At 54.5% G+C, this 15,284-nt stretch overlaps 1 protein-coding gene and 1 pseudogene across 2 annotated transcripts; both read right to left on the reverse strand.

Annotated features, from left to right (window-relative positions):
* Positions 1–2,685: 2,685 nt before the first annotated feature.
* On the reverse strand, positions 2,686–9,997 carry LOC141952796 (schlafen family member 5-like; annotated as a pseudogene).
* Positions 9,998–10,584: 587 nt separating this feature from the next.
* Positions 10,585–14,820, reverse strand: BCL7B (BAF chromatin remodeling complex subunit BCL7B). 2 transcript variants are annotated; one of them, XM_074889903.1, is made up of 6 exons: positions 14,656–14,820; positions 14,211–14,286; positions 13,538–13,634; positions 12,273–12,443; positions 11,974–12,053; positions 10,585–11,594 (listed from the first exon to the last, which is right to left on the reverse strand). In XM_074889903.1, exons 1-6 carry the CDS (start codon positions 14,745–14,747, stop codon positions 11,502–11,504), a joined length of 609 nt encoding a protein of 202 aa, XP_074746004.1. In that variant the 5' UTR covers positions 14,748–14,820; the 3' UTR covers positions 10,585–11,501. The 2 variants fall into 2 exon arrangements, with proteins under 2 accessions (XP_074746004.1, XP_074746003.1); XM_074889902.1 differs by having other exon boundaries at positions 12,273–12,458.
* Positions 14,821–15,284: the final 464 nt, after the last annotated feature.

Raw genomic sequence — 15,284 nt, forward strand, 5'->3', positions numbered from 1 at the left:
AACATTGGCAAAGCCCTGGCAACAGTTGGCATCTGAGACAGAAAGAAAAGATGTAACTATGTGGTAGATTCTCAACAGGTTTTTGCACAATCAGAGTTTGAAGCGCCGTACTGCTTATGTCAGATTTGACATGACAGTAAGAATCAGGCCACCAGCATACGCACTATATTGCAACAGCTTGTTGACTTCAATACGTCAATAGTCCCAGTTAGAATGAGGGAATCTCGGTGACCCGCTGCAGTTTCTAAACGGCTTGAGTGGGTACAAATGTGAGCAGCTACCAAAAGAGAGAAGCACAAGGGAGAAGCATCAAGTGAGGGGCTGGAGAAATGGGCTACCAGGAATGTCACAAAGTTCAACAAGGAAAATTGCAAAGCGGTGCCACTGGGGAGGAACAACCCCAGGCACCAGTACATGCAGGGGTCCGACAGACTGGGGAGCAGCTCTGCAGAGAAGGTGCTGAGGATCCTGGTGGACACCAAGTTGAACTTGAGCTAGCAAAGCACCCTTGCAGCAAACAAAACTAGCGATGTCCTGGGCTGCGTTAGGAGGAGTGCTGACAGCAGGTCGAGGGAGGTGATCACTCTCCTCAGCTCTGGTGAGGTCACACCCGGAGTGCTGTGTCTAGTTCTGGGCTCCCCAGCGCAAGAGAGACACGGACGTACTAGAGAGAGCACAACAGAGGGCCATGAAGATGATGAAGGGAGTGGAGCATCTGTCCTAGGAGGAAGGGCTGAGACTGCTGGGAGAAGAGAAGGCTCAGGGGGATCTCATCAGTGTCCCTTCACCTGCAGGGAAGGCGTTGAGAGGACAGAGCCAGGCTCTTCCCAGTGGTCCCCAGTGACAGGACCAGAGGCTATGGGCACAAACTGAAACATGGGAGGTTCACTCTGAGCACCAGGAAGTGGTTTTTTATTGTGAGGGTGACGGAGCGCTGGCACAGGTTGCCCAGGGAGGTTGTAGAGATATTCAAAAGCCATCTGGCCATGGCCCTGGGCAGCCTGGGTGTGCCTGCTTGAGCAGGAGGTTGGAGGAGATGATCTCCAAAGGTCCCTCCAACCTCAACCGTTCTGTGATCCTCCGCTGCCTCCTTCTCCAGGAAGCACATTCCTGCCACCCCTCGTGCCAGCACTAGCACCTGGGCAGCTGCCTGACAAGCCGGAGCTTACCTAAGCTAAAGACTTATTTGCCAGAAAACCCCCCAAGTTCCCAACTCACTACACTGTCGCACACCTGAGGCTGCTTATGAGAAGTTTGGGACTGTGCTGCTGGGGACAGAACTGCCTCCGCGGGCAGAAACCTGCATTTAAGAAGATTCAATGTGACCACAAAACCACAGCCCCGTTCCCAGCAGAGGTGAAGACAGTCACTACCGCTCCCAAAAGCAAGATGTGGCTCTACCTTTTTGGATGAGAAAAGAGACGATTTGGCTGAAAATTCACAAAAATCTCCCCACCACTGAAAAAAAGCAGAGTTTTGACCGTTTGCACCAGTACCAGCAGGGACATAAACAAGGATGGTCCCTGTTGTATTTCCAACCAGTGGTTCCACTCGGGTAGTGCTGAAACAACTCAGAACATGCAATCAGCTGAAAGGGCAGGGGAACTGAAAGTACAAGTCTCCAAACTGTTCTATGATTTATCTAAGTAGTTTGTAATTGTTGACTTCCTTCTGCAGTTGCTATTTTCAGCAACTTGTTCTCTCCAGGTGGTGATGTCCTCTAATTAAAATAATTTTATGACATCCTACAGGCCTACACATGATGAAATATATATATGAAACTGCCTTTTTTTTTTTTGCATAGACTACAGAAAGGGTGTAAAAAAAAAATCTTACAGCTGCCCTATAATATCACTGAACAAAAACCGAGCGAAGCATTCTAGTGTCCCTAGCCCTAGGTAAGAGTAAACCGTCCTTTAAAGACTTGCCTCTTTAGAACGCCTTTTCTGTGTGGGACAGCAAATGGGGTTTGGTGTTGGCTCTGGATGCCACACAGAGCAAAAGACAGAAATACCTCCTTTTCTGCAGGGACAAGGTGGATGCCAAACGCAGTCCTCCTGTCTAGGCCTGAGAAGCGTTGGATGCTGTCAAGAACAATGTCGTTGTCTAAAACACTCTCTGCTAGCCCCAAGAACAACGTCACCCTACATTTGCTTATTTTTGTTTTTAGCTCAGACTTCAATATCTGAACACCCGGGCTGCACACCGTGTCCTGCACAGGATTGCAACATCTTTGATGGGACAGCCTTGCTGGATGTCGCTGTTGCACTCACTGGTCAGGTACTCTGCCATTTCCAGTGTCCCCATATTTTATTTTATTATGTAGTCGCCTGACAAAGAACGGGCACATTCAGCCTGTTTAAACAACTCTTCCAGCACCCCATAGGGCGCATCTGTGTTCGGTGCTTGGAGGACAACCTCCATTAGATGAAACATGACATGGTGTGTTTGCTTGGCATTACAGACCACTTTGGTCAACCATTCCTGAGGATATAGTTCAGAAAACTTAAGACCACAACCATGTGGGTGAGTGGACTGGAAGAAATCCAGGAAGACCCAGAAAATGCCACTTTCTGCCTCGACTAGCTCCTGGGCATGTAGGCACCTGACGAAAATTCTGAGCTTCATCAACCACAATGCGTTTCACTTCTGGGAAGTTCCCATTTAAGGAGGCAACACATGTCACAGACTGGCAGATCTTATTTCTAAAAAAAGCCAAACCAACCGCCCCCCAGAACGTATGTAAATACAAAGAAGATGTGACCAGACAAATCCATATTGACTGCCTCCATTTCTCAGTGGGTTCTTGCTTGGAGAGCTGTTGCTGCTTACTGTCTAAAAATTCAAAACTTCCTATCTCAGCTGCAGCTTGCTGTATCGTTTTCCCGATGAAAACATTTATTCCAAGGGATTGGCTCTGCACAGGCACTGCCGCACAGGCTGCACACCCCCACAACAGGCCTTGGATCTAGCCTAGGAGAGGCTCAGGCTCACCCTTCCTGCATGGGGATGCGGTGGCGAGGCTCCCCAGGGGTCCCTCTGCCCTGCTCTCCCTGGCCCAGGGCAGGCCGCGTGGTGCTTGAGCTCTGGCGGGAAGGACACGGGATGAGCGGGGACGGGCAGCACTCCTGCCAGGCCAGCTGCCCGCTGCGGCCAGGACCTGCTGCCTGGGCACTGCCGTGCCCGAGCCAGGCTGCGAGGCCCCGGTGCAAGGTGCCTCGTCCCGCGCGGTGGCCCTGCTGCCCACCTGCTTTAACGCTGACACAAGTGAAAGCACAGCGAGAACAGGACTGGGGAACTGCTCTGCCTGAAATCCTCCACTAAACCGGCATCGGTTTCTGTTCTCTTTGTCTAGATGGCCCAGGTCCAAGGTCCCACTTCCAGCACAGCTGCACGAGAGGCAGGCTCAGCACAGGCAGTGTTGAGGCAGCAACAGAGAAAGGCAGGTGGGTAGTTTTGGTGTCAACACCAGCCGTAACCGACTGCTAAACTGAGGCCATCATCTTTTGAAGGTCTAACACAATCCAGCAATCACTGAAGGTGGGATTCTCACTACAGTCAGTGAAGGCTGGATCTGGGCCAGAGCTCAGCTCAGTAACACCTTTCTTGAGATGATTATTGTGTGTTTGTGTCAGCCAAAGCTATGTATTTGGCAAACAGATGTAAAATCAGCAGGGCTTGTTCTCTATGTACAAAGGATGGAATGAAAGAAAAAAGAGGAAATACTCATTACTGCTTACCCCACAAATTTCTGCAAGGGTTGATTTTCACCAGTGTAGCATATTCCTTCTGCAGAACAGGGAAAAACATTTCTTATTCTTTCAATGATCTTCAAAGCCACAATTGTTTTCCCTGTTCCAGGAAGACCAAGGACAAACTGCTCCTTGAATTTGTGCAGGTTCTAGGAGAGCAGCTCGTACTGTTTGAGAGTGGGAAGGCTGAAAATCTCACAGCCACATGGTCACTTAAGTAGGACCTAAAGTGCAGCACAACAGTCACAAGGGCACGCAGGAACACGGGGATGTCCCCGGAGGCGAGGACGTAATTCTCTGGGTCCAAGCTGGTGTAATCACACGGGCTTTCTTGTTGGAGAACATCTTTCTCTGCAACTTCCATCTGGTTCTTTGGGTCATTCAGGTGCAGTATTTGGGGAATCACAGACATTTTTGAAGCATATGCCCCATCACTGACTAGTTTCTGCTTTAATGCATAAGCAGTTTCTCTCGAGTTTTCAGACTCAGCAGAAGAGGTGTCCTTGACTACAGTGTACAATACTGGATACACATGTTCAGCTACTAAGAGAACACCACACACAACATCCTGGGGTTTTGGCAATCCAGTGTCAACAACCCAACTCCTTGAAAATACCAGTATCCCCTTGTTAAGTGGATGGATTTGTTTTTTTGTTAAATCCTCTAATCCAGGATAGTCTGAGAACAGGTCGGTGCAGATGGTTTCTGGCTTCCATCTGATTAGAACCCACTAGAAAAAAGAAATACAAAATTAGAAAAACAAAATACAGTAAATAATTTACTCAGCACACCATTTACTGGGAGAATACATTATACCATGAGGTCATCGAAGCAAATGATTTAGTGTGAGTAAAAAATTCAGCATTCCCATGATACCTGGTGGTAAATCTGTGAGGATTTTTAATATGAATAAAAGAGATAAAAACTCCATGCTTCAGGCATGCCTGACTTCTAAATGGAATAAGAAGAAGTCTCTTTGGAGGGATCTACCTCCTTTCTATGTGTCTTCTCATTATTTAGGTATTCCTCTGACAGGTATGTTGCTGGCACAGTGAGAGACCGGTGGCTGAACCAGATGGAGCCACTTGCGGCGTCTCCTACACTCCTGACTGGCAAAACACCGTGTGTATAGCAAGGGAAAAGGCACCTAGGAGCATCACCAGTCCCCGGGTGTATAGATACACATTCCTACTACATACAGGGGAACACATGAAGGTACCTCTCAGCCCAACGCTGAACTTGGTGCTCCTCCAAAATAACAAGTAACAGTCATTTTAAAAAATATTAACAGGAATCATCTCTTAAATTTACAGGTTAGAATTACAGCTATCCACATTCATAACACCCAAACAACCCTCAGATGCAAGCACACATTTTCACTGACTGTGTCACAGCCTTCCATTTACAAAACACATTCTCCTCAAGAAACAGCAATTGCGTATCCTGCACCAAAACACTATTGACTGATCAGTAAATCAATCATCTGAGAGTAATCCTGAAAACATGTGAAAAGATAGCAAAATTACAAAAATAATTAGAAAAAATAGCAATTAATACATAGATCTATAGGTCAGAATTTGGAAAAAATAATCCACAGCCTATGTTTAATAAGAAAACTCCCTTTGCTACTGATTGGTGGGGTCCTGATACTGCACAGAACCTGAAATTCCGTGTCTCTCCCACATGTCAGAGCTTGACCTAAAGCCACAGCTCTGCTCTGCAGGAACATTATAGGATTTACATTGCCCTTGGCTACTTGAATTCCCTTTCAGGGCTCGGTATGTGGGAGTCTCTGTTGCTCAGCAACCACCGATGCTTTTATAGCTGAAGTGTTTCTGAAATAATCAAAGTCACCTAAAAAATAAAACCAAGGCAAGGTTCTCCACCCCTGCATGGTAAGGGCTGAGCTTTACTTTCCCTTGTCTGTCCCAGCCCGAAGTTCCACCGCGGCAGGGAGCAGGGTGGCAGAATTAACTTGCTGGGTGAGATAATGTCTCAGACGATCAGACATCCGACACCCAAACACTTGGTGCTTAGCCCCACAGTACAGCACTGCCAGCACCAAGCCAGGGGGAGTGCACTGAGTTTCCAAGGCCTCTGTCCAGAGGCTTGTCTGGTTGCTTTGTTTGAATTTTTGTTGACCTGTTTGGAGCTTTGTTTTTACCTGGTTTGCCTGTAATAGCATTTTATCTAATAACCAGGTGGCTGTGGATAACAACCATCAATTTATACAGGCAGTAGCAACAAGCAGGTCTTCTGCGGAGGATGAGATCTTGCTGCCTATAACATGATGATGCAGAGCGCAGAAATACAGTTCTGGTAGGACAGCAGAGTCGTGAGATGTGGGACACAGGACATGGGGCTGAGCTCAGGTGTGGCATGGTGAGAGAGAGCACAGGAGATGCCCTGGGCAGAAACAGCTCTCAGACAGTCAGATAAAGACATGCAGCCCCAGAGCTGAACAAACTGGTTTTAAGGGTAACGGAGAACAAGTATCTAACTTGTGAAACGTGCCATGTTTGCTGAACTCCAGCGGAGCAGCGAACCTGCAGACCAGGGAAGAAAGAACAAGGTGTAAAAGTGCGTTAGCAAACCTACAGCAAGTGACCCCCAGCAGATCCTGGAGTAGGAAAGAGAAACCAGCAGCAGCAACTACGTACTCCCGATGAAAGAACCCGGGACGCTGCCGACTCGCCCGAACAACCCCTGGCAGATGGAGCCATCACCAGCAGGACCTGAGTGGTGCTGGAAGGCCGAGTGTAACGCCAGGCACAGGGGTGGGTACTAGGAAATGTTCAGGTAACTATTATTATTATTATTATTAGCGGTAGTGGTAGTATTACCTTTTTCACAGTGGTGCTCATTTATCATCTTTTTCTTTCTTTATCTAATAATAATGCTTTGATTAGACTACTCAGATTTCAGTAATGCTAGAATAAATTATTCTCTCTCCCTTTTTTTGTCCATAAGAAGATTTTTGAGCATAACAGGGGGCAGAGAGTGCTCAAATCCCTGGGACACTAGGTATGTTCTCAGCAATCATGTGTATTAGGGATCATACTTAGTGGCAAAAATGGGAGAAGAGATCAAAACACCTGAAAAATCAAAGAAATCAACATTCTTGGAGCAGTTTCATCTTTGAAATACCCTAACAGTTGTCTGCCTAGGATCTTATATTGGTATCATGTTTATCTTCCTAGGAGTTCTGTCAAATACAGTCTTAAATTCAAAAAAATATCCAGAATAAGTGGCTTACCTGGGTAGAGGCCTTTTTGGAGTTCAGACACACACTGGAGACCTGCTTTTGAATAAATTGGCTTGGTAAGAGGAGGACCATTTGCCAAGCTGAGCTCATTCTCAAATTCATCAGCCAGATCTGAAAGATCTTGGGGGAAGAAAAAAGTATGTTATATCCATCAAAATCCTTCCATATGAACTTTCAAAACCCAGCACTAAAGAGTAACTAAAATGACTAATTTTAAACCTCCCTTCGCAATCCTACTCAAGAAAACGCTGCCTACATAGTTAAGAATGACAGTGTTGTGTCAAACCAACAGGATTTTGATTTGCTGTAGAAGAGACGACTCACAGCACGGATGGCTTTACAGTTCGAAGGCAAGATCTAGACCCCACGCGAGACGAGTCTGTGGAGCCCCCAGCGCCCAGGTAAGAGACGCCTGACCCACCAGTTCAGCACCCCAGCACCCCGCAGGAACCGCCTGTGTGTACCAGGGCGCTGAGGCTCATCTCCAGAGCCCTTGCTCCCATCGACATCACCCTCTCTGTCTGTTCTGCGGCTGTGTGCTTTGAAGACACCAGACATCCCAGCTCTGGGTGCAGAGCAGGGCCACAGGAGAGGTTCACAAAGGCCACGGCCGCCCGGCACACCAGGCCTCTGCTGGGACAGGAGGTCCCCTTCGGCTGGGACACTCCTCGCTCGTGCGGTCACTGCCGTGGGCACACACCCCAGGGAAGTCTGTGTCACAGTGAACCTGTAGGAGAGGAGGGTTAGTTTCATCTTAAGACTGAAAAATTCTTATTCAAATCCATGGTTGGAATAAACTCTCTGGGATCTGCCATGCAGGTCTTGTAGCGGCACGACGGAACAAAACACAGGACATAGCTATTGAAGGGGAAGGATCTCGCAATAAAGCAGGACAACACGCCTTAAAACAGGCAAAGCTTTGCAACCCTGCTCCTTCAAAACAGCCTTTAACAACCACGTGGACATCTGAAATACCTGTGAGCCTCGGAAAGGGGGAGTGGTTTGCAACCTGCTGCATACTGAGCATTGCTTGCTGAGCCGCAGACTTGGAAGGACTCTTCTCAACCTCCAGCTAATCTCTGAAGAGATGACTGACCAGGTTTTAGCAGCTATCCCAGTGTTGCCGACCTCATTACAGATGTTATTAGTACTTGATAAGGGGAAGGAGAAGAAAAGTCGCAGGTCAGTGTGACACCACCGTTACAGCTAAAATGATTATTTTACGTTAGTGCTGGCACACAATTTGTGACAAGATGCTGGATCTACACAGATCAAACCAGGGCAAGGATATTAATCCTCGCTAGTGCATCAAGCACAGGGGATTTCACTCCGTGGAGATCAGCACCAGTAAGGCCTTTTTTGTTTTTCAAAATAAACCCCTTTCAGGCACCTAAAGGGGCCAGATTTCCACCAGGACATCACTCCCTCCTAAGCATCTTAACAAAGTCTGCTTCAAAAGTTTTCTGCAAGTCTCATTAATAGTAATGGAAGCTCCTGGGCAATTTTGAATCTTTCCACTTCATTTAGGGGCATATGGGATCCCTAGCGAGGCTTATTCCAGTTGGGAGTGCTTCAAAAAGTCCTGCTGAAGCAGTTCAGAGTGATACTTCTCAGAATGGTTTGCTGTCAGAGGCCAGTTACCGTACTGTCACCCCCAGTGCCTGCGACTGTGCCACGGGCCGAAGGCCCTTTGAGGTTTGGTGAGAACACAGAACAAAAGCAGTTGGTCTTTCCTCCTGCAAGTTTATAAACCATGGCAGAAATGGAGCTGGCACTACTGTAAACGCAGATTTTCCCTGGGTCTGCAGCTGTCATGAGCTCTATCCATTTCCCATCTTTTGATCCTGTCACTCATCACCACCAGGATTCAGGGTTACCATGGAAAACAGCACAGCAAGGCGGTTCGACTCGCACCGGACCTACGCAGCCCTGCAAGAGTTCTGCTTCGTCATAAATGCTCAGGATTTAAGACTTAAACTGCACGCCAGCCTGAGAGCCGCAGAAGTGATGGACAAGCACTGAGCCCATGGTATCAGCTACTGTTTTTTCTAAAGCTTCTTTCTCCACTTTATTATGGCTTCCAATGACTTTACTGCTGTCATCCACTCCAAAAAATAACCATCCTGAGTGTTTGCAAAGGCAGAGACATCATTTGGGAGGGTTTTTCTAATGTACTCCAATATATCCTCTGTAAAGTTCTTAAATTCAGTATGTGTTGTCTCTGTGGAATGCAGGACCTCCCCACCCACCAGTTTGTCTCTCTTTGACAAACCTGGCAGTGACAATCTTGGACGTTGCGCTCCTCGGTGTTCAGAGGGGCCTCCTCTGCTCTCCCATCAAAATCCAGCAGAGCTTTCTTAGCGCTTGGCCCACTCCCACCACAGAGCTTGGCACAGCTGCGCTCTCTCCTCAGAAATCCAGCAGCATCGCTTGAAGTCCCGGGGACGACTGAAGTGAAGGGCCAACAGGATGAACCAGCGCTCGAGCTACAGATACGCGGCTTTGTGGCTGCACTTTTCCGCTCTGGATCTCCACAGCTCCATGTCTTAACCCAAAGCAGCAAGGGACTACGCTGCTGCATCCATGCGAAGTGTTCACCAGCCTCAGGGCAGCCCCTGTACCCCCGAGGTTCTGCTCTATGTCCAGACCAACGCCGCGCTCCTGAAAGCCATAGTCCTCGTCTTGGCTCTCCATCCTCACTCCTCCTCCTCCTGAACTCAGCAGCGCACACGCTGCTACACAAAGGTCCTTCCGTTGCCTTTTCTGATTGCAGGTCTTCTTTCTGGATCTCTCCTCCTAAAACTATTTCCTCAATATCTACCACCACATCAGGATAGTTCGTTTTCAAATTAATCAGCAGCTGCTCTTCTTGTCTGGCCATCCTGATCCTGAAATGATAAAACCACTTCACGGTTAGGTATGGCAGCATGACAAAGGAAACCATCCGCCTTTGGCTCAGGCTTACACGCTAGATTTAATAAACTGGGAAATAAAAACCATTACCTGCAATACAGAGGTAACCAAAGGCCGGCTATTGCCAAGACACCGACGGCCGTCACGCGAATGAAGCCGATGGGCGCTGCAGTTCTCCTGGAGCTACGGACCGGCCGGACCCCCCCGGGCAGCCCCCCCCCCCCCCCCCCCCCCCGCCGGGCCCGGCCCGGCCCGGGGGCGCCGCCGCCGCCCGCTGAACAGCCCGGTCCGGCCCCGGGCCCAGCCCCCGGGCGGGCGGGGACCGTCTGCCCGGCCCCTCCCGGGCAGGGCCCCGGCGGGCAGCCGGCGGCGGGGCTGTCCCGGGCGCCCCCAGGCTCGCCGCCGGCATCGGGAGCGGCACCGCCCTGCGCTGCCGCCGGCTCGGTCCGGGGCCGGGCCCGGCTCCCCCCGCCCGCCCCCGGACAGTGCTGGGCACCGGCCGCGGGCACCGGGCCGGGGGGGGGGGGGTGAAAGGGGCGGCCGCGGGCACCGGCCCGGCGTGGGGAGCTCGGGCGGCGACCGGTCCCGGCGCTTCCCCCCCGCCCCCGCGCTACGACCTTCCCACCGGCGGCCCCGCCCCGCAGACACCGGGCGCTGTATGTCAAATACTTTAATTTTAAAAATATTCTATTCAGTGCTAAAATAACTTTCCACTTCCACGCGCGGCCGCGCCTTCGGCTTCGCCAGGCTCGATCACAGACTCGGCGGGACATGCAGTGGCGGCGGGGGGGAAGGGGCGGGGCGGCGGGGGCTGGGGGCAGAGCCCCGGGGCGGGGGTGTCCTGGGGCGGGAGGCGGGGGGGGGCTGGCGCCCTGCCGTATCCTTCCCCGTCTCGGCGACGGGGGGTACCGAGGCCGGGCAGGGCTCCGGCGGCCCCGGGAGGGGGGTCGGGGCAGCCCCGAGGGGAGCAGGGCTCCGCCGCCGGCCCCCACCCTCCCCGGGAGCGCCCCAGCCTCTCCCAACACTAATGGCTTCAACGAGCAGCTTATTGCACGGCGTCCCAGCGGGCCCCCGCCGCGGCACGGCAGGACTCGGCCCCGCGCCCCCCACCTCCCGCTGACAGAGCGGGGACATCGCTCGGTGCGGGCGGGAGGCGGCTCTCCCGCTCCCGGGGAGGGCGGGCAGGGGAGCCAGGAGCGGGCAAACAGAGTCTGCCAGCGCCCCGGGAGCAGGGAGCCCCCCGGGCAACCCCCGCTGTGCACGCAGACCACCCACCGGAGACCCCCCGCTACAGGACAGGTCAGCAGGGAGAGGGGGAGCCAATAAATAGAGGCAAATTTGCAGGAACTGGTGGCAGCCCCCCGGCCCGGGGGAGCGCAGGCTGCCCGCGCCGGGGCTGGCGGGAGGCTCCTGCCCACCGGAGCAGGGCAGGGCAGGGCAGGGCAGGGCAGGCTGGATGGCGAGCGGCCCGGGGGAGGGGGCAGGCCGGAGGGAAGCACCCCGTCCCCCCCGGGGAGGGCGGGCGGCTCTGCGAGGGGCTGGCGAAGGCGCTCTCCCCGGGGACGCGCAGGCTAGCTCTCCGAGGCCGTGTGGCACACAGAGTTCTGATCGGCACAAAATCTCTTCAGAGGCGGCGCGCTGGAGTCCTCCTCCTCTTCAGTTACCTGCAAGAGCCAGAGGCAGAGGTCACGGGAGCGCAGCATGGCCACCGAGCCACGCAGACCACGGCCAGGCTGCGGGGACAGCCTGGGCTGTCACCTCTGGGGAAGCCCCAGGGCTCCAGGAACCCGCTTTGGCCCGACTCAGCTGGAATTGCTGATTTACTCCACCTCCACATCCTTTCTTCACACTTTAACACCCAAACTGAACCAGGGGACAGCTCGGGAAAGCCGTGAGGTTTGAGGAGCTCCTGGGGGGCACTTCGGGACTGCAGAGCAAGTCCATCCAGTGAGATGTTTCTGCTACACGGGGCAGCGACAAGGGTGAAAGGGCCAAGCTGGGTCTGTGCACATTTAGACGTGGTTTCAATCCCCCTTCCCTTACCTGAGTCTCAAGGGGGACTGGCTCTTCCTTTGTGAGAGTGGGAGGCTCGTCTGCAACTTCCGAGGAAGGCAGGGAGGGCTCTGGGGAGAACAGAAGGGTTAATGAAACTGCTGACCCGGGAGCACTGCAGGACCCAGCTCAGTGCTGAGCCAGAGGAGGCCTCCAGCGGAAGACACAAGTCTCTGCTGCCACATCCACTTCCAGTAGCACCTCAGTCACCCACTGGACAAGCAACGCCTCCAGCAGGGCCTTCCCCAGGCCCAACCATCCCCCTCCTCCCTTCCCAGCCCAGCACCCACCTTCCAGTGTCTCCTGCCCCAGGGTGGGTGGCTGCGAGTCGTCCGTGCGGAAGTCGGACGTGTGGGCAGGACTCATGGACTCGCTCTGCTGGGGACTGGGGCTGGAGTTGGGGCTACTGTCCACCTTGAGCTGGTAGACGTCCGACAGGGAGCTCTGGTTGCTGTTCTCATCTGCAGAAACAGCACCTAGTGAAGAAGAGCACCTTGACCCAGGGGCACAGGCAGCCGAGGGCGGCACCGAGAGCCAGGGCCTTAGGGAGAAGGAAGAGCGGAGTCAGAGGCAGCGAGAGCACGGGGGCTCGCTGTCACCATCAGCACATAGGCTGCTCTGCACAGGGCGCCCCGCCGGGGCACGGCTGGCGTCACACACACAACTGGCCTGCGGGAGAGGGGCTGCTTCTGCCCGGGGACTGACTCGGGCAGACAGAGAGCAACGCTGGGCTATTCAGAAGGAACGAGCGGAAGGCACAGGGGTGATACAAAGTGCTGCGCTGCCAAATCTCCTGTCTGCAGCTTGCAAGAGCCCCAGGCACTCGAGGGCAGGTGCCCTGCCTGTGTACCGGGGTTCTGTACCTCTTCTGTTTGCAAGGCAGCAATCTAATGCCAGGAACAACACTCAGCACTTGCCTCCGGATGGGCAGGCAATCCTGGCACGTATCTTTTCCAGGTAAGGCAGTCCCAAACTGCAGACCTACAACGCTAACCTCACCACACCTACTGGAAGCGCCAACACATTCCCCGATTTTCCTTGGCCACACCGGGAGCCAAGTGGAGAGGCTGGGGACAGGCACATGCTCTGCTCCGCAGTGAGTCCATGTGCCGCCTGAGCCTTGCTCGGCTCCACCACAGAGCCTGTCCTGCTCCCAGCTGGCTGCAGTGCGCCAGGATCACGACCAAGGTCAAGGAGATGCTCTGCCCTTTCATCCTAAGGTCCAGACGAGTCACTGCTGGAAGCAGTGGGCTCAGCTGGGGGCAGCTACCGGCCTCTCCCCAGCAGGGACTGCAAAGTGGGAACAGGATCCTCCACTCCTCCAGCTCCCTATGAAGCTTTCTACCAGAAGATCCCAGAAACAGTCTATTAAGATTCCTTCTGACAGCAAAAATGAAGTTTCAGAAGGGACAGTCCAGAAGTGAATCAGCATGACCCTGCACTGAAGACGTGCTGCTCTTCCCAATACGCGCAGAATACAGAAGCCAGCAAAATCCCAGCTTCTGTAAGGCCTCAGAGTCTTTCCCCAACTTGAAGGTGGCTCAGCCAGACTCACCTTGGAACTCCAGGAGGAGAGAGGAGTTGGCAGAGGTGTCAGCTGGGAAGCCATTGGGTTCTCGGGCAGTGCTGCTACTTGATTTGGATTTCTCTTTCTTGAGGAGAGAAAGAAAAGCAGAAACGTAAGGTTAGAGGAGCCCACCGCTGGCAAGAGGACGCAGGGGTGCACAAACTCTCCAGAGAAGCTACTCCCCCTTCTCTCTCCCAGCAGCCCAGAGGGCTCATGTATGCCTCTTGCCTTTCCTTTCCGGGCACCTTCCTAACTGAGAGGCAAAGACTTCAGCTGTGAAGGGCTCAGAATCAGGAGTAAAAGGAGCTGACACCTATCTAGGAGTACCACCAAATAAAAACGAGTCCTCCGGGGATTAAGGCAAAAGAGATGAGAAGCAGCGCGGGGGGATCACCCAGGAGCGCGTGAGCTCAGGTGCAAGGGAGAAAACCAGCCCAGCTCCCTCAGCACGGCCGCAGGCCGCCGGGCCATGGCGGGTGGAGGTGGGCGGGAGGCAGACGCTGCAGTCCGGGCTCCGGGGCGCGCGGGCCGGCGCTGAGGCCCCGGCCCCGCCGGAAAGGCCCGGGAAAGCGGCAGCCCAGAGCCGCCCGAGGCCACGCCGGGGAGCCCCGGGCTGACGACAGCGCGGAGCGGGGAAGGGCTCGGGCCGCGCGGTACCCACCTCCTTGCTGTCCGCCACCGGCACCCACTTGAATATCCGCAGGGACGTGTCCCCCACCGTCACCCACTTCTTCTCCCTGCGCGGATACAGCCGTTAACGGCCCCGACCCCCGGGGTACCCCGGCAACAAGCCCCGCCCGCCCGCCCGACTCCGATTGGCCCAGGGGAACGCCAATCCAGAGCACTGCCGCACCCCGCCCTCTCATCCCCCCGCACCTAGCTGTGATTGGTCGTGCCGACCGCCGATCACCGGCGCTTCCGGTCCCCCCCAGACCCCCGAGCAGACGGTGCGAGTTAATTGGCTGCTGCCTCGCTATCCCCGCCCACTACCCCACGCAGCACGCCGATTGGATAGTCGCCACCGGAGCACCTCCACCGGCACCCGTGTGGTGCGGTGATTGGCTGCAGGCCGGGCAGGCCCCACCCCCCGCGGCCCCGCCTCTCACCATCTGCGGACGCGCTCGATGGCCGCCATCACTTTTTTGATGTCATCCTTGGCGCGGCTGCGGGTCTCGGCGCGCACCGAGCGGCCCGACATGGCGCCCGCAGCCCCGGCAGCCCCGGCTCCGCAGCACCCGCCGCCTCTCTCCGCGCATGCGCGCGCCCCGCCCTGACCCCGCCCTGCGCGTGCTGCGTCACCGCGCTCGCCACGCCCGGAAACAGAGAGCGGGGGGGTGCGGGGAAGCGCGGCCGCGCCCAGTGCGCCTGCGCGGCTCCCTGCCCCCCGCGTCGCCATCTTGCGTCAGGGCAGGGCCCGCCCGGCGCTGGGCAGGGCCCGGGGGGGTCAGTCGCCGCACAGCGCCCGGGGAGGGCCCGGGGCGGGGGGGGGTCAGTCCCCGCACAGCGCCCGGGGAGGGCCCGGGTCCGCGGGGCAGCGCCTCAGCTCCCCGAGCCGCGGGGAGGGGCCCTGCCTGCGCGCCGGCAGCGTTAGCGCACTGTTTAGGATCAAAGATTGAGTTTGGGCAGCTCCTCTGAAAAAAAAAAAAAAAACAAAAAAACCCACAAATAAACCCTTTTCTAAGCCCAGAAAACCTCACTAGCCCTGTCCAAGCAACCACTACCCTGGGACATCGAT

The sequence above is a fragment of the Strix uralensis genome, chromosome 20, assembly GCF_047716275.1.
Source record: "Strix uralensis isolate ZFMK-TIS-50842 chromosome 20, bStrUra1, whole genome shotgun sequence".
Classification (NCBI taxonomy): Eukaryota; Metazoa; Chordata; class Aves; order Strigiformes; family Strigidae; genus Strix; species Strix uralensis.